This window comes from Falco peregrinus, chromosome 5, assembly GCF_023634155.1.
Source record: "Falco peregrinus isolate bFalPer1 chromosome 5, bFalPer1.pri, whole genome shotgun sequence".
Lineage (NCBI taxonomy): Eukaryota > Metazoa > Chordata > Aves > Falconiformes > Falconidae > Falco > Falco peregrinus.
Window position 1 is genome coordinate 71,358,448 of NC_073725.1, and position 24,946 is coordinate 71,383,393.

General features: G+C 45.5%; 2 protein-coding genes across 2 annotated transcripts; both read right to left on the reverse strand.

Annotated features, from left to right (window-relative positions):
* SIN3B (SIN3 transcription regulator family member B) lies at nucleotides 1-14,849 on the reverse strand. Its single transcript, XM_055807028.1, has 19 exons — nucleotides 14,736-14,849; nucleotides 13,930-14,036; nucleotides 13,162-13,315; nucleotides 11,910-12,173; nucleotides 11,367-11,510; nucleotides 11,008-11,130; nucleotides 10,409-10,498; nucleotides 9,843-9,961; nucleotides 8,702-8,909; nucleotides 7,840-7,956; nucleotides 7,230-7,468; nucleotides 6,799-6,982; nucleotides 5,980-6,574; nucleotides 5,311-5,480; nucleotides 4,557-4,730; nucleotides 4,197-4,289; nucleotides 3,810-3,904; nucleotides 3,170-3,374; nucleotides 1-2,782 (listed from the first exon to the last, which is right to left on the reverse strand). The coding sequence occupies exons 1-19, from the start codon at nucleotides 14,832-14,834 to the stop codon at nucleotides 2,552-2,554; spliced, it is 3,411 nt and encodes a 1,136-aa protein (XP_055663003.1). The 5' UTR covers nucleotides 14,835-14,849; the 3' UTR covers nucleotides 1-2,551.
* A 114-nt stretch (nucleotides 14,850-14,963) lies between these two features.
* Nucleotides 14,964-24,944, reverse strand: NWD1 (NACHT and WD repeat domain containing 1). The gene is given in 24 exon segments (XM_055805181.1): nucleotides 14,964-15,705; nucleotides 16,663-16,770; nucleotides 17,495-17,977; nucleotides 17,979-18,058; nucleotides 18,426-18,499; nucleotides 18,501-18,741; nucleotides 18,935-19,006; nucleotides 19,284-19,508; nucleotides 19,885-19,975; nucleotides 20,265-20,534; nucleotides 20,537-20,566; nucleotides 21,366-21,418; nucleotides 21,421-21,512; nucleotides 21,514-21,550; nucleotides 21,726-21,974; nucleotides 22,094-22,161; nucleotides 22,279-22,507; nucleotides 23,135-23,185; nucleotides 23,188-23,202; nucleotides 23,658-23,729; nucleotides 23,732-23,774; nucleotides 24,154-24,475; nucleotides 24,588-24,826; nucleotides 24,870-24,944. Coding segments are annotated over 24 exon segments (3,420 nt in total). The 3' UTR covers nucleotides 14,964-15,504.
* Nucleotides 24,945-24,946: the final 2 nt, after the last annotated feature.

Consider the following 24,946-nt stretch of genomic DNA (forward strand, 5'->3'; position numbering starts at 1 on the left):
GACTTTTAAAACCAATATTTTATTTTACTTGAATGTGCAAATAAATATAAAAAAAACTACATTCAAAGAGCTGGCAAAGCAATTACAAGCCCAAAAGCAAAGATCCTTCAAAAAAATGGAAGAACAAACTCTTGAATCAAGGTCGTGCTAGCAGACACACGGCAGTTGAGCTTAAACTCTCAGACATTAGCAAGCCACTCTCAAACCTGCACTGCCTGCTTATTCTGTTCACATCATTTGCTACTATCATTTTTGAGACAATAGCACTCACTGTAAAGGGCAAAAGTCTTACTCAATCTGTTCAGATTATAAATTAAGGTTTAAAAAATAAGGATGCTTAAAAATATCTGAAGTACACTTAAAAATGGGGAGATGGAACAGGACGGTGCACAGGCACATTACCCCTCCCACACCTCGGTACACTTGGAATCAAACGCGTTTTAAGCCACTAGTTGCAACCTATTTTCTAGTAAACATTTTTCTGTATCATAAAACCATAAAGTTTGGCACAGTTGTCATCTCCACTGGAAGACAGCAGAGAGATGAACAGGACTGAGGTGTATTTTGTTGAGCTGTCTGGAAGCAAAAGGGGGACACTGTGCTTTGCATGGGGCTTCTCTCTCTTGCTCCTCCACCCAGCCCTCGCATAAGCTATATGACATGGTCAGCGTCTTTCATCACTTATTGGAACAAGAGCAGGAGAAAAACCTTCAGATCATTTCAGTTACCAAAATCTAAGAGACCCAGACAACAAGAACATGAGTTCCTGATGAAAAGTCTTCTGCTGGCAGTGGTTGTGCAAGTGGCCACGAATGCCAGAGACTGGCCTCCCTCCCTCCTACAGATGATTTTGCAAAAAAAGACAAAGAGTCAGTACAGTTTCCTATTAAATGTACCCCAAAGGCCAATTTTTCTACTGTCAAGTGAGACAATTGCAAAACAAAATGTTGTACAGCGGAAATAACCCAGGACAAATTCTACAGGCTGTTACTTAGGTCTGGCAGAAATTATAACCTAAAAATCAAAGCCACAAAAAAAAGATCGGGGTGGGGGGTTATTCCCCCAAAAGCCAGGAAAAAGTTGGAAGCAGAGCTGAGAAGAGGCTGGACCTGCCTCAAGACACGATGTTTGTCATACACTCCATGACAGTGTGCTTGCCCTTGGCCCCTGAAAAACAAGAGCAAAGTCACAGCGGGGCTACAGGACAAACACAACTGAATTTTCAATAGATTAAGTCGGACAATTGACGTAGTGTTCTGCATGATTCAGGGGAGGTTTTTTGCTAGGTTTCACGTCAAAAAACTTTGATAGAAGTACAGACGGTTCAGTGGAAAAGCTTGTCTGCGATGGTTGCGGCTGGATCTCCTACTGCCCATTACAGATTTCCATGTGTCACTGCAAATCCAGCATCTGTGCTGAGCCAGCAGAAACAGGGAAGTCGCTGGGAGAACCCGCCCATCCGGTGCAAACGCTGTGCTGCGAGAGCTCCATCTACTGATGGGATTTCAGTGGTTTAACCCAGCAGAACCACGGAGTCCGGGCATGCACAAGGAAAGCAAAAGCGCCTGAGAACGCAGTCTCCAGAGGCTGCCAGTCAACATGCAAAATACAAACCCCAAAATAAAACAGGCCAGACCTCGCGATGGGTATTCCTCCTCACGCACACGCTCCAAGCAGCTCCAGATCTGAGAAGGCAGAGTCTGCAGCGGGTCGGAAGTTCATAAAGCAACAAGACGGGATCCGGTGCGTGTCTGCAGAGGGGTGGCTGATAGGCCTAGGCCTCGTCTCCGTCACCCATTAGCCAGTCTCGCACTACATCTGCGCTGCAAAAGGCTCTCTCGCCTAGCACTGTAGCTCAGAGAGTTTCTTTCCCTTAGTTTATGCTCAAAAAGACTTAGTCGATCAATGAAAGTTAGAGTGTTTAGTATGCTATTCACCCTTGATCAGTTTTGGCATTTTCCTCACCAGAGCACCAGTAACAAATACTGCATTCGTTGCCTTATTAGTACACACAGATAATGAAGCAGCCCATCGAGGGGCTAGCGATCTGTACCAGGTGCTCTTAGCCCCGCCGGCACTCAGAGGTTATGTCGAAGAGTTCTGCAGGCTCCAAGACGGCAAATTCAGGAAGATAGGGAACGTCAAACCCTTCAAAGTGGAAGCAGCTGCCAGCATCTGCTCGAACACCAGCCCAGCTCCATCTCTCCAACAAAGCCACTAGTGGTAGTTCACCCAGAGCCTGACCTCCTCGCTCAGCCTTCCAGTGCTGGCTGGTCAGCAGTGGCCTAAAGCTAGAAAACTACTAAAAAGTGTGTGGCAATGCCAAGAGCCCTCTTCCCATAAAGCTTTTAAGTCTCTTCATGATGGCTGGAGGATTACACTGCAAGGAAACAAGTCTATGCCATATGGAAAACACATCATAATCCAAAGTAAAATGCTGTTTGGATAAATATCGTTAATACATACATTGCATTCCCACCACTATTCTCAGAGTAAATGTGTTTCACCAGCAATGCTCCTACTTGTCTTTGTCCCAGGAACAAATCTCTGCTCACGGTGAAGCTGGACGGCGACTGTACTGAACTCTGTACCTGTTCACTGGGACCCCATGGACATTCACTGTCTCACAGGTTGTTTTACAGGGCACCATCTCCTCGTCTTCGTCACCCATTAGCCAGTCTTGCACTACATCAACTGCCTCCATGGTCACGTTCTCTTCTAGCCACCTGCTGTGCCACTCTTCAAACTGCTGGTGATGCTTTAGCAGCACCATCGGCTGTACCTGAAAGAAGGACAGTAAAGATCACAGAGAGGTTTCTGGGGGAGGAACCAAAACCCTTACCTCCTTGTACCTCCGAGATGCACATGCTTTACAAGACAATACCAACAGTAAAACAGAAAAACGCATACCTGCATTTAAAGATCTCTGTTTCTTAATGTTTGCCACTCCCCCTTAACATTTGCATGGTAAAGAAAAGGCTGCTAAACTAAACCAAAGTACAGAGCATTTACCAGCTCTCCTCCGTGTTTCATCCAACACAGACTAGTAACTTCTGGGTGTAGTTTGCAGGAATTCAGCCACAAGACTTCTTATCGGTACCTGTCTTTTGGCTCACATCCTCAACCTCTGCTACTGCCTGAGCTGCAGAGACAGAAATAGGAGATGCACCTGCTTGGCTCGGCAGAGAGCTCCCCGCCTGTACATGTAATCCTCCGAGTTCATGATGAACATCATTTTGTGGGTGTTGAGCTTGAACCGGCAGTCCACGTTGCAGGCACTTTCCACCCCAATCAGCCTCTTCCAGGAGCTCTTCACTTCGCTGCGCAGAGCTCTCACTTGCTTACACTGCCACTTGCGAAACTTTTTGAGATTTCTAGATCGAAACAAGGATTATGAAGCACATGTCACACTTGGTTATTTATTCTCTTATGCTAGCAGAGCTGACAGCACAAGTATGAAATCTGTATTTCCACATTTAGTTTTCATACTTTCTCCAGGATCTTCCACCACTCGCCCTGACAAATATTTAGGGAAACAGGAACAAATTATATCTCCAATTCCTCCCAGAAGGGACCGCTTAGACAATTCCAACCCATTTTGAACAGTTTCACGAGCAAACCTCAAAGCAGTGGTGGTAATTTTTTTCTTCAGCATTCTTATGCAGTGCACTGGACTACAGCAGCCCCCTTGGACCTCAAAGATGAGTGCATTTTCCCCAGAGTTGCTTGTATGGCACATCACCTAGAATCACTGCCACAAATGCAGAGAGGAGCAGTACCAGCTCCCTCAGGACAGGGAACACACTCACCTTTGCAGAAAGACTGGTTTCAGTAAGAAGCCATCATTCTGGTTGTTCGGAGCTCCTTCCACCCCAACGTACTGCTCCATGTAGTTAGCCAGGTGCTACACGAGAGACCAATTTCAAGTCAGATTTCACTCTCATCAAGACAAACAGTTCTGCAAAGAATGAGTTTATTTCCAAGCTGCTTCTTATGAAGCTGATTCATGTTCAAACTCTTGTACTAACATACCCGTTTCTGTCAATGACCACAGCCCCACATGTAATCTTCCCACCTCCCAGGTACATTTATTCTCCTGGCAAAGTCTCACATTTGGGAACAAGAAAGCAGGAAAGCATTCTTAGACATCTGCTTTGTCTGTAGTACAGCAGACTCCACAGTCACTGTGATATTACCTGGACCTCCACAGGATCTTCTGTCTGGGTTTCCTCCGTATCCAGAAGCTCAATGGTCATGATCACCTGTCCTTTCCGCTGAAGAAACATCACCTGTAATACAGTTACAGGCACAAGACATTGGCCACACAGGTTCACAATAAAATGCTGTATAATCACAGGAAGTTATTTGGACAACAAACATGAGCTAGGAGAGACGTAAGCAGCAGGGCTTTCCAGTGAGCCAGTATACCACTTCCCCATCTATGCTCTGGTTTTGGTACCTTCTTTCCATATTGTGGCCTTGGAGCTTCCAAACCCATTTTCCCCAGGTAAAGTGGCACAGTCACTTGATGAAGTTCCCTGGCAGCAAGTTCTTACCTTGAAACAGTTCTCATCTGCCATGCAACGTTCAGCCTTCCACTGATAGCTGGTTTCCTTTGCTGCCCGGACACACCTAGAGGATAAGTTACCTCCAGCAGCACCTCGCTTCCTTTCGTTCAAGTAGAGCTCAACAACCTTCAAGCAGATGTCATCGCTCACTAGATGGTGAAGCTTCCATTAAAAAAGGGGGAATTCAGTCAGCAAGTCTGGGCCAAGAGTTAACTCTAGTGCGTTATGAAAGGAGCACAAAACTCAGCACAGCATCACACCTCAGATGAAGCAGCAAATTTTTAACTTCAGAGACTTCACACATTTCACTCCCTTTTTCACTACTTTGCAATAAAATTAACAGAGAAGAGTGAGGGGCAGATGTGCCTTAACTGTAACAAAACTGCAATTAGAAAACAGATTTGAGTAAAAAGGAGTGGACTCTTTTTTTTTTTCTTTTTTTTTTTCTTTCCCCCCACCCCCTTAGATGTATTTTGGGAATGACAGAATTTTGAAAAGACCGGAGCTCAAAAAATGTTGGAAAAAGCAAGGTAAAATAACCCCTCCCATGTACTCCCTGTGCTGAAGCTGAACTATCTCACTGAACTTCTGTTAGTGTTTTCCCTACGTATATAGTTTTTCTACAAACCTGCTCTAATTTTACTGAGGCCTTGCATTACAAGGTACTGTGAGAAACCTATCTGTCTATAGAAGGGAGATGGGCAGCCCCCCAGACACACAGCACAGCCATCAAATTAGTTACCTGGCGTACAATATTCTGCACCAGTTTGTCCATAGTAAAGCCGATATAGGCATGGATAGTGAACATCTCCCGCAGAGTATCCTCGTACTGCGTTGGGTCAATATTCCCATCCAGCAGACTCCTCACCATATCCAGGAAAGCCGGGTAGTACTCCTCCAGTTCCACCTCACCTGGGCAGGGCAAAAGTGCAGTGACTTTAATGCATGGAAGAGGCAGAGGGAAGTCAACAGATACAAAGGACAGTGCTGCTAAAGAACTGTGACATTCAGTCTTGAGAACATGCCTACCAAGAGAAAGTTCAGCCTTAAGGAGCGCTGACTGTAACAGTCGTGCACTTCCAGGACTGCCTTGAGTAGTTACCTATTTCCTTGTGGAGCTGTTTACATTTCAAATCAAAGTAAAAGATTAATACAGTGAGATACCAGAGAACATCTGACAAGAGTGGGCCAGCGTGAAGTCTCTACGAACTACACGTGACAGCCCTCAGAAGATAAATACAAACTAGCTATTCTGTTCAATTAGCTATGTCCACAAATCACAAACATAGTGGAGGTTTGCACCTCTACATTCCTTACAGGCTCGCCTGCTGCTCTCAGTTACTCAGACATATAAGACTGACCACTAGCAACCAGAGCATTAAGAAGGGACTATGTGCTGGATTATCCTTACTCGGTTGCTTCAGTCTTAGTTCCATGGCTGGGTCATTGGTTTTTTCTTTTCTTCCTTCACAAAGGAGTTTCTCTCTCTCTTTTTCAGTCCGATATTCTAGAAGCTGCTTCTGAGCTTGACGATAAATCTTTAGGAGCCTTGAGCACAGAGTCTGGTGAAGGCGGAGGAAGAAATACCAATTATTATTGACAAAGAATAGACTGTAAACATCATCCAGAGTGTTGTGGGGCTCAGCAGCTGTAACATCACAGAAGGTTGCTTTTGCATCCAAAGGACTGCTTGGCGGCCCAGGCACGTGTTTTTTCCGTAGCTCAGGAGTATCCACGTTGGGCCCCTGGTGGTTTTCTCTGTCCTCATCTGTTGATTCTTCAGAAATACTGTGCTCAGGGGGCTGAGAGAAAAACAGCTCAGGTATGAAGTGATGCACTATCTGCCGGATGGTTGCTTGATCCTCCTTTTGGATGGTAGGCTGCCTTTTTACATAATAGCTGATAAGAGATGCTGCATCTTCCAAAATCTGCTTATCTTCATAGATAAAGATAAGATGAGGCTCATTTGTGGATGAACTTCTCCCTTCTGAATGCTGCTCCTGATGCTGCAATCAAGAGACAAATAGATAAAGATCCTTCCAATCCATGCTCAGAGCCATTCCTGCCAGAAGAAATAAGCCAGTATTAACGCTATGCTTCGGACAGTCATTTTTGGCTGAGAACTCTTCAGAGCACTACCACGTCAACAAGGTCCCACGTGCTACGTGAACATCTAGATCATACCATAAATAAAGGGCACACAGGATGGACTATTTACTAGCATACGTACCTCATCATAGACACTCTCAATTTCATTCAGCAAGCTCTTGGAGCGCAAAGCTTTGGTATCATTTTGTTTGAAGTTGACAGCCTGGTGGTCAAGGGACTTCAGGTAGGCTTTCTCATACTGCTCCCGCCAAATTTTGTTGAAGCCTTGCTGGGCCTCCCGCCATTCCTCCTCTTTTGCTTTCAATCTACATAAATGTATAATCTCCTTCAGTTCAAAAAAACAACCACAGAAGTACACACAAAGCATTTTAAATGTAGCCAAACCCGATGCACCAAAGACTTCGCAGTATTCCTGGAAGCAACAAATGAATTGAAAATAGCACCACCACTGAAGAGGAGTTATCTTTTGAAACATCTACAGAAAACCTTTGTTTAAAAATTCTGTATCAGTTTCTCGAAGAAGCCGGGTGAACACAAAGGAATGGGAATTACCTCTTAAGCACAACAGGGACTGCAGTAACTGGGTTTTTCTTAAGACTTTCAATGATCTCTGGTGCTTTATCACCATAGATGCGATAGATGGCCCTGCGCTGGATCACTTCTGACGTTCCTCCTAAGCAATCATCCAGTCGAAATTTCTCCTGATCCTCTTGAGTCAGTCGTGACAGTTTTTTCTGCACACTCTCCAGCACACGTATAGTGGCTAAATTGGTCTCCAAGACAACATCCAACTGTTAAAAAGAGTTCACAAGAGGCAGTGTGAGAACAGGCACAGCAGGAAAATGGGAGACCAGCCGTTCCAGGTTTGTGGCATGAGCTCCACTGGGTGGAGCTAAGAAGCATCAGCAAGGTTTCTTACTGGAAAATATACCTCCACCAGTTCTCCCGAAAGTAACGTGCTTTTTAGATCTGGACTCATGCCTAAAAAGAGCTATTAAGACTCCAAGCAAATGGAAAACACCAAACTCTAGCTTGAACCAATAAATGCTAATAGAACTTTCAGTAATTGGCCACCAATTAATTCAGGGAAAATTGTTATAGCGTGAAGTTTTGCTTTCAGAGGAGGCAGGCAGGCAGAACGGAAGCTCAGTAGCAGAGGTACCTCAAAGCGCTCATCTTCACAGCGGTGCAACTGCTCCTCGTAAGGAGTCTTCTTGGAGCTGACAAAAGTGGAGTCCTCAGACCAGGATGGAAATGAAACCCAGGTATCATTTAACACCTGTAACAGTGCAGAGGTAACAATGAACAGAGCCTTATGAACCCAGAGCTGTTCACACGGGGTCTGAAACTCCTCTGTTTTATTTTTGCACACTTCTTCCCTGAGTTTCTATTGAACATTTCAGAGCCAGTTCACAGGTCACTGTCACGACTGCTCCTCAGGTGATTAGAGGTCTGTGTGGAACTGTGCCAGTGGAATGGCTCTTGAGCATGGATTGCAAGGAACTGTGCCCAGAAAGCTTGAAAGAACCTTTTCTGTCATCTCACAAACCAGAGAGACCACTCTGCAGTACTCAGCAACCGTAAGTAAAGGAGACAAGAGCTGCCAACAACAGCAGGAGGTGGGAGCACCTGCGCTGCAGATGCCTGCTCTCAGCGAGAACAGTGCCTAACACACTGTCTCACAGTGCGCTTTCAGGAGAAAAACCGTTTCTAAAGGCCATACTGGTCCACTCCTAGAAAATTAATTTCAGGCCATTTCATATTCTTTTCTGTCTATAGGAATAATGTGTGTATGCACACAGACTCAAAAGACATTAAAGATGCAATGTGAGATGCATTTAAATAAAATCAGCAAAATGCATGCGGATAATCTTATTGCAATAAATTGGGTAAGTAACTGATGTGAGATTAAAGCTGGCTAGTCAGTAATAAAGAGGGGAATGCACATGCAGAAGCTGTAGCACTAACGACCCCACTTCAATTTATGTAAGCGCAAAGTGTGTTAAGGGTTGATCCCAAAATACCTCCTTGCAAATGGCTGTTCTTCCACTGCACTTTGGCTGCTGATAGGTTTTTGGGAGAGCCCGGTAACTTGATCCTATGCGTTTGCAGGAAGCATAATCAATTTCCCGACTCATTCCATCCCCAGATCGGTCGCTCAGTGGAGAAGCAAATGAAAGCTCTTTCACACCAAGAAAGGACTTGAACTGTGCAAAGAGTTCGGGGAATTTCCTTCAAAAACACAAGTAAGCGTATTTTCTTATTTCACTCTGACAGTTTTAAGGTGGCTAATGTGTGTCATAAAAGTGAGGGAGAAAAACTAAACAATTCAGCATCGCGGTCAGAAATCTTTCACCAAGTTTTACATCTGTTATCATTCTCTCTCAATTACTTTAGGGTTTTTTTTTTACTTAAAGCAGGAAAATAATTTCCCTCCTCCCCTTATTCCAATACTCCCCTTAACTGCCTGAGGAGTCACTGATCCTTGCCGTGTGACTCTCCCTCTTCTGCTGGAAGGCAAACGGCACAAGAGGCTCGCATCAGAGCTAGAACTATTTCTCCTTTTCACAGCTCTGTTCTGAGATTTCATGTTTAAACCTGTATTATATTTTCAGAGATTAGAACAGGGAGTAGGAACAGATACCACTCTCCAGAATTCATGATACGCTCTGCCCCCAGTGATTTTGTGTAACATCAGGTAGTCTGCTGCTTGTGACAATTTCAACCGGATACACAATTTCAACCAGATACACAGTCACAGGAAAAGATCCTCCTCAAAATGCTCTGTAAGAGCTCTGTAGATATGTTAAAAGATTCAGAATCACAGAACCACACAATGGTTGGGATTGGAAGATCTGGAGATCATTTAGTCCAAGCCCCTGCTAAAGCAGATTCACCTAGAGCAGGTTGCACAGGATCGCATTCAGGCAGGTTTTGAGTATCTCCACAGAAGGAGACTCCACAACCTCTCTGGGCAGCCTGTTCCAGATTCAGACTTTATTAGTCCTCTTTACAGATTAGCCTTCAATTTCTTGCACAGTACACCTAGATACCTAGGAGATACTTCTGAAGTTAAATCCAGAACTTCAGTAACAAAGTTCATTACCCAAAAGTAACAGAGCAAGACCTAAAAAGTACAACACAGCAAAAAAGATAGTAACTTACCCTAAAAATGGTGTAACTAGCTGGAGCAACTCCGAGCCAGAGACCAACTCTTGGTTGAAGAGAGCAATGCACCGGAGAAAATTTTCGTAGACTTCCTGACTCTTTAGCACCCTACGCACCTAAAGCACAATTTGGAGAGAAATGATCGGATCACTTGAACACCACTTTTATTTAGTTTATATTCTAAGTAGTCTGAACCAGGGGTACAGTGACAAACCTCTGTCTACACTGCAACATAAAAAGAGAATATGCATAAAAATGCCCAGTTTCAAACAATAATCTGGTAACCACAGAAGGCATCCATGGTACAGATGGTACGTGAGGAAACATCACTGAAAAATAGAGAAAAACATGTCTGTAAGAGACCAGTATTCTGGAAAAGGTTAATTAGCCATTTCTATTAATCTTCAAAACCCACCTATTTGCTCTTTACTTGGTCTGTCTTTCTCTACCACTCGAAAAGTCAGGCAACTGACACACAGATTGTACAGAAAACCAGGCCATTAATAACCACAGAAATGGTTTGAAATAAGTCCACAGAATGTGAGATCAGGCCAAATACTGACCTTGTCAAAGAAAGAAAACTCTTGCAGTGTTCCATATTTTCCCACTGTCGCTACAGACAGATCTTTGGTACCTCGCAGTTTCATTTTCTTCTGTTAAAAGAACAAGTAGTTATACTTAAGTGTTGTGACTCAAATGCTATCAAATTCCACTTCACTGACATACAACAGCTCTCTGCAAAGGCTGAAACTCTGTATTTCCCAAATAAGTCATCTAGCACTGCTGTGTCAAGCCCTCCACAGCAATCTCTATCAAATGACTCCCAGCTAAGACGAAGCAACAAAAAGGATCACTTGAGAAGGAATTCCAAAGAAAGATTTCTTTGTAGAAGCAATAAATTGTCCCTTTCCATGGCCAATACTTAGCACAGAAGCTCTTGATATTTAGTATTCAACATATTAGCACACATATCTAAGCACACTTTAAAAATTCCCTTTTCCTATGGTAATTGTTATTTTTAAAATACCTTTGAAATTTTGTTTCTTGTACCTAACACTTACATACCTCAAAGATGCTGCTCATTACAACTTTATCTCAGCAATTATCTAAACACAATGAGTAATATCAGGTTATTTCTAAGTTTTTACTTGATAAAAGATACCTTTGCTGGGCCAGAAACAGGACGCAAGAGCAGTGGTCTGGATCGCTTTTTGCTGTGTTCCAGATTCTTGTCATGCTCGGTTTTCTGGACACTGTTCACTTCACAGGGTCCATTTCCTGTGAACTTAAGTAAATAAATGAGTTCAATGTTCTGCTCTCAACTGGCACACAGGAAGAATCCCGTGTATCTGAACGGGACACAGAGCATGTAGTTAAACCACCAGTTCTGCGAAATTCCAAACAATGAAGAAGAGGAGAGTTATCTACTGGCTGTATGTTTTTCCACAATGTTTTGCATCCCTGTTCTCCATACAAAAAAAAAGCATTCAATATTCTGCCTTGTCCTAAACACACACATACCAAAGACCTTTTAGCCTCTGGGAGGAACTGTCCAAACTCAGAAAGAAGATCCTCCTGTCCCCTGAACAGATTTGCTACTTCAGTAAACACTTCTTCTTCTGACATGCCTCGAAAGGGTCGGCCTTTAGTGTTCAGCTGTTCTTTCTGAAAAGATACGCATAGATGTATTCAAAACCACACCTCACTCTGCAAGAAAACTCATCAACTCTGTAACAGCTCAAAACCATATGCTATGCAAATCAAGTAACTGTCAGAGAGCCCAAGGTTCTTACAGTGCATCACTTCACACAGAATATCACTATATCAACCAAAGGTTAGCAAAGACAAATCTAGGCATGACCCCTTTACACTGCAGAGCCTGGGAAGTTGTACAATTTTCACACTTTTGTCATTCATGTGAATATCCATGAGGCAATTGTTGGACAAAGGATAGCGCTCGGGAACTGTATAAGCCTGTTTAACAGGCAAACATTTTCATTTGGTAACAACTAGTCAATCACCTACAGCACAAACCAACAGTCTCTTATATGGAAGACTTTTTACCTGGTAAGTATGAAGAATTTCTAAAAAGGATCTGTAAATTTCTGGATGGTCAAGGAAACGTGTTTTGATCTTATTCACGTAACTGATAGCATTATTGAACTCTACAGAGTCAGACTCCAAAGGAATTTGGGATTTATCTTCTTTGTATGGAAGCTGTTGCCTAAACTCCTCCGAACAGTCACTGTGATTGTGCGAATTCTCCTGGGAGTAATGCAACAACAGCCCGCTGCCAGGGAGCGCGCTGGGAACAGGCTCCGAGGGCACCTAGTGGCAGAGACACACAAGACAGTGACTTGTACAGAAACACAGGGCCAAGCTCAACAACAATCTAGCATCAGTATTTTCAAGCTGTTTAGCTAAAAAAGATTACTACAAAAAAAAAAAAAAAGATTTAATCAGCCAGTAAATTTCCCTACCTGGTTTATTAATACCATCAGTTAAAAAAAAAAATCCTGTAAGTCATACCTGGCTAATGAACCATCTGACTCATTAGTGCTTTTGACTGTCACTGCATTATCCGCTCACTTGAGAGGGTGACCCAAACAACACACTCTGCAGCTTCTGTTACTGTTGTTTTGTTCAGAGGAATTGTCAGTTTTAAGAAACATATTAATACATACGGCTTTTAAAGGTGCTAAATTTCCAAGCAACAGAGATCTAAGGGAACTGAGATCTAAAAGGTATTTACTGCTACTAATTAAGAGTTAAACCACAGGTTTATCAGTAGAATTCAGGTTAATAGCTCTATTTCAGCCTCCACAACCACATAACAGCAAAAAAGGAGCAGAGGCTAATATGTATCCATCTGTATTACAGCAGAGGTCTTTCACTGCAGGATGTGAACAATTGCATGGCAATACCTGACGGGTATTTTTTGCCTGTTGCCGATTTCTCAGTGGGAGACTGAAAGTGTGATTCTTCCAGGGTCTCTTTTCGAAATTTGTCAGTACACACACCATGTATTGAGAATCTCTATAAATATGTCAAGCCAATTACAATTTCAGTTTTCAAATCTGAATGAAGTATTTGAATTGGCACTTTATGCAGGGATATCATTCTTGTGGAAGCTAAACTAACAACTGATATATATTTAAATTTGTATTATACCCATTACCATAGACTTTGAAAACCATGCAAAAACTTTGGCAACAATGCAATACACATCAATCTGCGTAGCCTAAACTGCGCAATATACGTGTACAGCGACACATGTAACAGCATTTATTTAGAGAATATGAGCTCTATAACCTACCTGACTATTCAAAGGTGACTGTATACTTAACTTCCCATTCTTTGGAATTTCTATCCTGTAGCCCAGAGGGAGGAAAGCATTGAATCCTACAATGAGGTCGGGATGCTCATGAAAAAGCTGTGAAACACGTCGGATTACTCCAGGTGTGTCAATGCTAAAATTGATAAGAGTTTGTTACTTGTGTCCAAATCAGAAATACAAGTTAAACCCAGAAAATTATAGAGGTGTGCAAAGCATCTGGCTTCTTAGAGATGCAATTTTTAACAAGCAATTTTGGGAAACTCAGACCTAGAAATTAGCCCAAACAGAGAGAACGACCACGGCAGCCTCATACTGGGGGTGTTATCCACACAGAGGAGATGTGAGTGTGCAGGTTACCCAGACCAGGCAAGGCAGCCGTCCCCGCTAGGGCTGAAAGGTAACAGAGGGGCTGTGCATGCAGGCTTCTTCACTCATTTCAGAGTGGGAAGTAAAAATAGAATTGCCTTTTCCTGTGGATTCTCTCTGGAAAATGATGAGATGGACAGAGAGAATCCACCTTCAGCGTCTAGTGAGTGCACTACTGGGGAACAGGCCAGCAGGGCAGCCTGTATGTCTGTGGAGGTGGAAAGATGGTGTGAAGCATGGGGGATCCTGCAAAGGTAGAGGGACCCCTGCAAAGGCCAGAAAGATGGTGTGAAGTGTGGGGGACCACGCAAAGGCAGAGGGACCCCCACAAAGGCAGAGGAGCTCCCCGGAGCAGACCTGGGGTGCAGGGCCTGGGCTTACCTCTGGCTTTTGAACTCTTTCATGATCTCCAGGAAGCCATTGTAGGTGGCAGGATCGCTGCCAAAGCGGATCTTCACCTGGTCCAGGTAGGAAAGCGCATCCTCCACCTGTGGGGTGAGAACGGGGGTGAGGTCCTGAAAGGGGGAACCAGGCCCTGGGGCGCCCCACAGCCCCAGAACGGCAGCAGGGGCACCCCACAGCACTGACGGAAGTAGGCACAGGCCCCGAGGGGAGCCCCACAGCACTGGGGAAGGGGGAGCAGCACGGGGAGGGGAACACGGGACCAGATGAGGTGGCCCTGAGGAAGGCAGGCCCCAGGGAGGCACCATCGTCCCGGGGAAGGTGGGCCTCACAATGCTGGAGGAGGATGGCAAGGCACCGGGAGGCGGGGGGGGCGGGGGGGCACCGTACCGGGGAGAGGGGACACAGCTCCCGGGGGAGGGTGCCCGCGGGAGCAGGGCACAGCCAGGCGGGGGAGGGGGGGGTACAAGCCCGGGGGGGGGGGGGGGGGGGGGGGGGGGCGGTGCTCACGGTGCCAGGGGAGGAGGGCGCAGACCCCTGGGGAACCCCACGGTGCGGGGGGAGGACTGCGGGGGTGCCCCACAGCACCGGGGGGCGAAGGCCGCGGGACACCCCACCGTACCGGAGGGGAGGTGCGGGGCAGGTAGGGCCTCCCCGGGGGCTGGGGGTGGGTGGGGGTGGGGGGTGTTGGTGGTGTCGAGAAGCGGCCCTCTGCGGGGAGGGGGAAAGGGAAAAATCCCGACGATCCCAAAGGGGGCGGCCGCCGGGGCGGTCGCCTCACTCACATGCACCGGCAACTTCTCCTGCGCCGCGGCCCGGCCGCCGCCGCCCCAGCGCGGGGCGCTGCCCCCCCGGCCGCCGCCGCCGCCGCCCCCCGCCGCCATGTTGGGAGTCGGGCAGCAGCGCTAGCCCCCCCGGCCCCCCCGTCAGCGCGTCTGCGTCACCGCGCACGGCGCCGCCCGCCCCGCCCAGCCCGGCCCCGCCCCGCAGCCCCGGCCCAGCCCCTTCCCGGCCGCCGTCGATGCCACCCGGCAGCGCGCCGGTAGCGCGCGCTGCTTCCGGTCCGTGTACCCGCCGCGGCGGGAACCGCGCTGAGGCGGCCGCGGGAGATGGGGCGGCCCCTGTGAGCGGCCTGAGGGAGGGAGGGCAGCACCGGAGGCTGGGGGGGTGGGGGTCCGGGGGCGTGGCGCCGGGGCTGGAGCTGAGCCCCGAAGGAGGCAGCGGCGGGCTGGGCCCCGGTGGGTCTGGCGGGAAGGCCGAACCCCCGGCTGGGTTGCGACCGACGGCCCGCAGAGCTCTAGTGCCGGCCGGGTGTAACGCGGGGCTCCAGGGCTGCCGTTGGTTTCTTTGTTTGTTTGCGGGGTTTTTTTTCTTAATTACCTCAGGAGGTGATCGTTCGGTTTGCCACAGCAGCAGTACTGCACCGAGGTGTCAATAGGCTCAATAACCACAACAAGGGAGTTTCAACGATGTTTAATATTGTAATTCTAAGACACTGATGCAAAAGACTAGAAAGAGAAACCCATAGGCTCAATCCTGCGTGTTTAGGCTGGTTTATCCTATTAATCTTTGCTTTTTACACCACTGAACAGCTCTGAGAGGGCTTGCTGGTGGGAAGCAGGCTCCCAGAAGAATTTTCTCGGCTGTATTGTTGCTTGAGTTTTCCCTCTCATTCTTTCTGGATTTTACTGTACACGTTGCCATGGTGTTCTGGAGTGGGTTATGCCGAGGAAGGGTGGTCTTGGGACAGCGAAACTGAGGGAAGGTGTTAAAGAAATTTTAGTAGATGTAATTGCTTAACGATTACCTAGATTGTCGTTGATAAATAATGCTTTGTTTTACTAACCACTGTGTAAATTAACTGAAGCAAGGAGTCTACAGTTCCTCCTGAAGACAGTTTGTGATGAGAACTAACTAAAACCAACTCTATAGTTTGGACAAAGACCAAGGAACAACTGAGTCTGTGTGAAGAGAGAAGGTAAAAGGTTCAGAGTGAGGGAGACTACCAAGCCTTCATCCCCACAACCACCATCAAGAGGCACCACGCAAGTGCAGTTGGGAGGGACTTATGGAAATGACTTCTTGGAACTAATTTTAATATGAAGCGGGGCTAGGTTATGAATATGTATAGGCATATTTGGAAACCTTATGTATATGCAACATTTGATTGTATAAATTGAGGCAAGTTGTTGCTCCATGTGCGCATGGTGGGACTACCCCCGCCCCCCCCGTGCTGCAAAATTCTCACGAATGGTACAACCAATTTTTGTTATTACAACAAATCTGTCTGCAGTTGGTACATTTCTGTGAGCGGCTGTGTACGCACGTGCACTGTACAGCCAGCAAGGCACCTGTGGGAAGCATGCTCAGAATAAAGTATTTACTGTGTAGTGGGATTGTATTTAAAATACACCGCTTCCTTCAAATGGTCCCTTGTCACCAGACAGTTTGAACTCAGTAAAACTGGGTCATGTGAAGAGCAAGGGTGAGAGGGGAAAAAATAAACCATGCTGCTTATAGCATTATAGATGATTCGTTTAATAGAAACTTACCGAAACCTTTCTTGCCTTGCCCTTAAACTTTGTGCTGATACTTGAACCCAGAATATATTTCTCTACTATGTGCTGGAATACCCCAGCTGTAGCCTTGCAATTGCAGCTTGCAGGCACAATGAAGGATTCTCGTTGTTGCCAGCATTTCACAATTACTCACCATTGGAACATCCCAGCGTGTAATGGACTGATCCAGCAATCCAGTGTCCAAGTACTTGCCGTCTTTTGAGAAGCATGCACAGCAAATGCCTTTCAGAAGAGATGTGGGCTGAAAACGGATTGTTAAGGTTAGACTGTTGTGCTGGTAAATGTGGGTTGAAGTGAGGATGCCTTAGAGTATTCAGTAGTTATTCAATGCTTAAGAATAGAGGTAGTAAATAAAGATTTTTACAAGAGTGATCCTGGAAGGAGGATGGAAGAAGGTATCACAAAATAAAGCCCTGATAGCTATACAGCAAAGAGCTTAGTGTGACTGTACAAAAGCCCATTATCCCACCTATGGAAAGGAATAGCTCAGACGCGTCCATAGTGTATTGTCAGGTGAAAGAGTAACAGCATTGGCCCAGCCTCCATCATTTATGCTTTTTCCCCTACTGTGTTCTCCTGAGCTGGCCCAGTTTACCCCTTCTGTTGCTATTGTTAACTTGTGAAGTCTCATTCTCTTCGCTGGTTCGTGTCATCTAGCTTGCACTGGCTAAATGAGCAGTAATAAGCTGTAGATAAGTAACTCCTATGACTTAAGTTTAGTGTCAGAGCGGTGTTAACAGCACTTACTCACTTAAGACAGCATCAACACCTTGATGGTGTATCTAGATGCAAGGATGCTTTAAAATCAGACCTAGGTGCTGAGAATACCTTGCTGCCTGTCAGTTTGCACAGCTATATACAGGATTTGGGGATTCTCTCTGGGAGCTGGGAATCCTGTCAGCTGGATCCTCCCTGACAGCTCAGGGCAGTAATTGACTATTGATGCCATGTTACCACTGTAGTACCTTATGATAGCACATCTTGTGTTCCCGCTGACAGAACTCCAAGTCCCAGAGACACCGCAGGGAATCTTCAGAGCCACTGAGTGCCTGCTGCTCTCCGTGGCTGCTTTCCAAACAGGAGATCTGGCTTCTGTGACCTTCCAAAGGAAACACTTGGGCCCAAGGGCAGTCATAAAGGAATACGTCCCTGCTAGTCATGCCATAGAGGACGCTGTAATCTGCAAGGACAGCCACTATGGAAATCAGAGTGGCAGGGATATGAGTTTTAAAGGTGTAGGTGGGCCTGTCAATCACTGGGCATGGATCTGCAGGGCTAATATCCAGCAGGAGGACTAAATTATCATTATCATATGCTATGGCAAGCTGCATTTCCTGCTTGTTGATAGCCATGCTGTTGACTGGTTTCTGTGACTCTGGAGGTGGGATGCATGCTACATCCTGCCTGGAGTTCAGTGGAAAGATAAGGACTGTTCCAGACACAAGTCCTTGTGAAAAAGAGCTGGTTTTGCTCAGCTATTTCCAGGCATCTCACTTGGGCAGAGCTGTCCAGTGTGTCACACACTTGACCTGTAAAACAGAAGGAAATCAGCAAGACTGTTCTTACTCCAACCGCATGCAACTGTCATCCCTCAGATGAGGCTTGTGATTGACTTCTTGACTGTGAAATAATTTGCATGTTATTCATATTTCCAGTTTTCCCTTGTCATAATAAGCTATTCTAGGCAGAAACTTGGAAGAGGAGATTAAAAAGCTCTCCAAGCCTGAAACAGATTTTCCTAAATCTCATACTTAGAAAAAGCAGAAAGGAGCAGATTATGCTCGTCATATGCTCAGAAAGCTAACCCTGCCTTTGCTGCCTCTATGAGCTGTTTTGTTTCTATTCTACCCCATATGCAGGCTTAATTTAATGCAATATTTCTAAGATGCAGTTCACCTTCTGTGGTGTTCCAGATGATGACTTTATGTGTGTCTTCAGGCTGGGTAAAATAGACATAGTTACCCCAGTGCAGCTGGTATTTAGGACAGGCACCAAGGTTTTCTGCTGATGATTGTGAGGTTCCACACTCCTACATATGGTGCATGGTGGGAGGCAGAAACCAAAGTGCAGTCACACAGGTCTAAGAGTGTTACTGGTGCTCCCATGCCATCCAGCATATCCGTCAGCAACTCCCAGTCTGATAAACTCCACACCTGGGAAAAGTTGCTGGGGGTGGGGGGGGAGGAATCATCAGTGCCTGAGCTGCTTTTTCCTTAGTTCTGTTTAAGAGGTAAAACAGTATACCTTAACTAACTTGAACAGAAACATAAATCAAAGAATAACATCCTAATACTAGAAGGCAAAACATTGCATTCTTACTCTAAAACAAATGTGCAAAGCACCCGGAGCCATTCAGCCCACTTGCTTCCTTTACTCTGGAAGCTGTCTAGTTGCATGTGTTGGACTGTGCTGGCTGTTCACCTCTTTCTTTGGCAAGAGATGGTGCTCTAGATGTTGCATATTCCATCTGGCTCCTGCTCACAAACGGGCAACAGGGCAGCTTTTAGGAGTTCAAATATGAAACATTTCAGAAATGTATTTCAGGCCTCAGGTGTACACAGGCTTGAGTCTGGCCCTCTAAATGGATCAAGTGCTCTCCATTCAGTGTCAAAAATAAAAGAACAGAAAGTCTTGAAGCAATAAAGGGTCATTTTTTAGAGCTGTGGCGGTAGTAGAGACATGCTCAGAACTACAAATCCAACCCCCAGACAGTTTGCTGGGGAGCAGGACAACCCTTTTTACTGGATCAGGGGCACATTCTGTAAGCTGGATTTGAAAGAGATCTTTCTGATTGGCAAGTTGCCCAGCCTTCCTCCTTCCCTCCCTGGATAGATGGAGCCTGAGAACCAGTAACAATAACGCTGTTGCCAGCAGAGATAACAGCCATATGAAGTGCTCCTTCATGTTCCAGATTTGGTGCCAGGAACCTGTGGAATCCCTTTGGGTCTGCCAGGTACACTTGCACATACTTCTCAAAGCCTAAACCAATAAAATTTAGTTAATGATTTATTGATCTGAGGAAGTCTCTAATCCCCTTCAACACCATGTCCTTATGCATATGATTTAATTCCTGTATTTCTTCAAAGGTAAGCCCAAAGAGCAGCAAATCATCATGCCAGCTGAAGTCCTTTTCACTACTTAGATCTCACTTACTCGCTTCAGAAAGGGCTCCCGGTACACAGGCAATGTTCTGACTTCTTCACAAAAAGAAGTTCATCAAATCTTTGTTACATCCTTAGGCACAATAGTTAAATAAGGCCAAGAAAATGGGAAATTCCACATGCTGGCCTCTTTTAAAGAGTGTGGGAGAGCAGCTGTTGCCAACACTTTTCCTAAGGAATGGGTGCTATTGAACCTGCAGCAATAATGGACTTACCTTCTGATGTTATCACAAAGCAAACCCTTCCAGGAAGCTTCTCTAGCAGACTGTTTCCATCAGAAGGGATCTACACAAAAATAAGGCAAGAGTAAGACATGAAGCTAGGAGAGCTGCCCCTCTCATGAAGGAAAGAGGGTAAATTAGCAATGAAATTTAATTTGGCCGCGTGGTATTGGGCAAAGCTATAAAGTGCAGTGGGACAGAAAGCGTTGTGCTTGTTCATTTGGGAACTAGGATTTGGAAGTCTGAGGAGGATGCTCTCTGCTCTAAATGGGGCAGGAAGGCCCGTTGATTACCAGATCTGTTGTCTGGCTCAGTAAACCTCTGAATATTCTATGAAAATACAAGAATTATTGTAAGCAAGTCGAACAGATAGACATGTGCCATGGATAGAGACCCCCAGTAAATCCCACTATCATCTTCCCTTGCTTCTGGATCAGGACGCTGCACATTGGTGTTTTTTCCTGTAGCCCTGCGAGCTGATATTTGGATCTCAGGTTGCCAGTGTTGCTGTTCCACAGACTCAGCATTCCTCCTTCAGACACAGTCATCATAACCAGCCTTGGGCTGAATACTGCAAAACACATCCATGCATCTGGTGCCTCTCCAGAAATCTGGAAGATGGGTGTTCTGCTGTCTCCAGGTGCCAAGCACTGACCTAGTAAAGAGGTGTCGTGGTTTAATCACGGCTGGCAACCAAGCACCATGCAGCCAGCTGCTCACTCCCCCTCACTCAGAGGGATGGAGAGGCGAATCGGAAAAGGAATGTAAAAGTCAAGGTTTGAGATAAGAACAATCTAATAATTTAAACAGAATAAAGAGGTAAGAACAACAATAATAACAATAATACTAACAATAATAATAGCAAAATGGAAAGGTGGGGAAAAAGGGTAAAGCAAAAGTTGTGCACGCAAGCAAAGCAAAGCAGGGAATTCATTCACCAGTTCCCATGGGCAGGCAGGTGTTCGGCCATCCCCAGGAAAGCCGGGCTCCATCACATGTAATGATTACTCGGGAAGACAAATGCCATAATGCCAGATGTCCCCCCCTTCCTCCTTCTTCCCCCAGTTTATATACTCAGCATGACGTCATATGGTATGGAATACCTCTCTGACTAGTTTGGGTCACCCGTCCTGGCCGTGTCCCCTCCCAATTTCCTGTGCCCCTCCAGCCCTCTCGCTGGCAGGGGCTTGATTTAGTATAAACATCACCCAGCAACAACTAAAACCATCAGTGTCCTATCAACATTGTTCTCACATCAGAGCCAAAATCCAGCACTGTACTAACTACTAAGAAGAAAATTAACCTATCCCAGCTGAAACCAGGACAAGAGGTGGCAAAAGAGATGGGAGTAGTGAGGACTGAGGCAGCTTTTCTGTTTACAGCCTTCAGCATTGTGGCTGTAACTTCTAAAGTTCTTGTTCTTTCAGCACACTTTAAGTTAAACCTGGGCACACCTTTGTATTTGAGGAAGAATATACAATCATGTGCCCCTCATTCACGTGAAGGTGACGTGAGGGCTGTTCTTCAGTACGCGTTTATTATTCTGGATAATAAACCTTGCTCTGCCAGAAATCAGATTCCAGATGTGCAGACGGTGATCAGGTTCCTTTTCCAAACACTTTCACACACCTCACCTCAGCTGTAAAATAAGACGAGGATTCACAAAATGAGGGACTCTCAGTGCTTTCAGCAATTGGAAAAGGCTGGCAGCTGGGAGGTGCCTGTGTGCCTACAGCTCAAGGATCACCAAGCTCTCGGAGCTCTTTTCCGACATGAATAGAGCTTTCCAACTACACAAAGTGGTGAAGGCTCACCGGAATGTCCAGGAAGGGTGTGCAGCATCTCAAAAATGTCCATATTCCAGATGAGCATTGAGCTATCCTGGGAACCTGCCACAAGCAGCTGGTAATCAGAACTAAGTGCCATCACTGTGACACCTGCCGTGATACACAGAGAAGAGAGGCTATTCTTGATACCACAGACAAAAAGGAACCATTTGGAGATTGTTAATATGCTGTGTTTCCCCAGGTGGAACCCCTCTATAAGTGTCTGAACCCCATATTCTGTGCCAAGAGCAAGATTAGGTTCCCTCAGATATATCTAAGTCAGTGTGTTCCTTTGTTGTCCTGATGACAAAATGAGCCACTTTGTCCTCATTTGTTGAAGCTGTTGTGAACGGGACTGGTGCATGACTGAACACAAAGGCAAATGGACCTTTCTCCTGCCTTTGTGTAAAGCTTACAGGCAAAACTATTTCTACAGAAAGAGACATTCTCTCATTCTTGCTCTGTTTATTATGTTTCTTGGATCTCGTTCATAACAGATGGATAATTAGATATATGCTTGGGCTGTATCTGTCCCCAGGACTAATCCCTACCTTTGAGGAATCTGGTGAGCATCATGTGTAGGGGCCTACTGGGTGGCTGGAGAAAGCCACGTAGTGGCATGAGAACAGGATAGGGACAGACGCTGCACCAGCTTAGACACTGCTGACACAGGTCCCCGATTACCTCTGTGTAAGAAGGCATGAAAAAAAGAAGCCTGGCCAACAATTCTGTGTATATTACTCTTGCTCCTAAGATGGCAGAGACAAAAGCAGTTTAGACCACGACTCTGCTGGGCCTGTGAGAGCTACCATAGGTGTATTTTATGTGATGTACAGTGTGTAATCAACGCAGCTGACTTTATCTGGCCAGGCACTTACTGTGTAAAACCTGGTAAAACGTAACGGTGTGGCAGGATTTTTCCCTTGAGGGAGGAGTGGATATTCTGAGAAGACAGAGGAGCAGTGCTGTGTACTGTGTCCTCTGGTTAGCTCTCAAGCTGCCAGAGAATCCAGGTAGCTAACAGGTGCTTCTACTAGATATGGGGCAACAGGCGCTTTGGTTGTGGCAAACCACTCTAATAAAATAGATAAAAATGTCAAGTTGGCAAAGAAGAAATCTCAGCTTCCTGTGCAGGGGCCCTGCCAGAATGAGGCATTTAAGAGTCTTTTGATGGATCCCAGAACAGAGAATTTTGACGCTGGTTTTAATTCCTCAGAAAAGTACTTTTACTTGGAAAGGAAAATTTCAGTTCTTTTCTCTGGCAAACATTTGTGTCACGCTTTGTCACTCTGACATAGCTGTTAGTTCAGGGCTGTGTGTACTGCTGACTGCAGGCTTCAAAAGGAGAAGGGTGTGCTGCACCAGGCATCGTTCTGGACAGCTGATGCAGTCAGTACACATGGTAAAATCAACACCACTCTCTATTCCAGAGGCAATCATTTTACAGTGATCCAGTTCATATTCCCTGCAAGAAGAAATGCTATTACAGCAGAGAACATCAGCCCTGAGATTGTGCAATTATTCTGAGAAGACTGGGATAAAAAAATGCTTTTTTTTTTTTGAAGGAGGGGACAGAAGGGTTAATGGCCACTAGCAGTGGAACTAGGGCTCTTGCTGAGGAAGTGGAGGGCTCCCATGTCACAGTTCCTTTACTGGCCTCTTAAATGCTCTTTTCTTTTAAAATTGTTAGATTTTTTAATGTTTTCTTCACAGTGTTTGGAAGATCTAGATAATTCATCTACTAAAGGAGTGTGGTGATAATTCTAGGGTAACAGTTCATAACAGTTAGCTTATTCCTCTTGTTCAAGCTTCCTCCTCACAGCACTTGCTGATGCAGAAAGGTTGATTCTTAACCTGTGGCTGTAGGCATGAAGCATGCCTCTGCAGAGCACTGTATTCCTGCTCTTGCCCAGTCCTTACCCAGCACATCCCGATTTAGCTCCTCAGTTCATCCAGCATTCAGTAAATGAAATAGCAATTCACTGAACTTGTCAGATTTGCAACAGTATCAGAGAACCAGAGTGGCTGAGGGGCTCCCTAGGAGTAACCAGAACAGTGGATTTGGGATATGGCTTGTGGATTAATCTGCTTTCACAACTTAGTGCTAGGTACTATCACATGGTATGCCAGACAGGAAAGCAATGAAAGTCCTGGCAGTGCTGTTAGTAGGAAATGTTTTTCATGACTCATGCTACAATCTAAGGCAGCTGTGTATTTTTTCTTGTTAAATTCCTCATGCTACAATCTAAGGCAGACTGTCTCTCTGCAGATGTGAATAATAAATTACTTACTTCCTTGTTGCAGTAGCCTTTTGCATGTGTGAAGACTGCATGACAACATTTGTAAAATTACTTTAGATCTCCTTGGTTGGAGATACCTCTTTAAAAAAATAAAATATATATGAATAGTGTTATTTACTATTATTTCCATTGTCTTCTGGTTTCAGTCCCCGACAAGCAGTGTGGAGACACAGAGCCCTGGTCCAGAGCTTACAGGTATGGAAATGCCTGCTGATATTCCTCACCTTCCTGTCAGCGTTCAAGGTCCTGCTAAAGTGTGGTGACATAAGAGGTTTCTTCATTGCACAGCTCCAAGTCCCCTTGAATAAATCTGCTAGGAGAAAATGCCTCTTGATTTGATCTTGTTTTGATAGATAATGATTCTGCATCATTTCAACAGACTGCTTGGGAAGGGAAAAGATACACTGGAACCTATCTTGAGCTGGTTTTTTTCCTGACTCTTAGTACTGACAGGGTTTAAAAATGGAGAGGAGCCTAAGCAGGGTGCCCAAAAGCCCAGGTTGGGAACATCCCATACTCAGAGGTTTGGCTTCTCATTCTCTAAGAGTACCCGTGTGCAGAGCAAAGAAGGGTGAGGCCATCTGCCTTCTGTTCTGCCAGGCACTCTCTCATGACACTGCGGAGCTGTGACCAGTGGAGAGGAGGAAGGCACAGGACAGTTTTACTTGAAGGAAGGCGACAGCGGTGAATCTTCGAGAGAACTTCATCATCAAGGGATAAAATGTCCTTCAGCTCCATGTCTGACAGCCCATTTCTGCAAGTGAAGTATGATATGTGAAAGGCAATTATCTATCCTCCTCCTTACTACCATTTGGTCAGCGAGTAATAGGACTGTCTCAAGACTAAATTTCCTTGAACAAAACCTGAAGAGATCTTCAAGACTCGGTCCAAACGGCTCAGTCACCATTA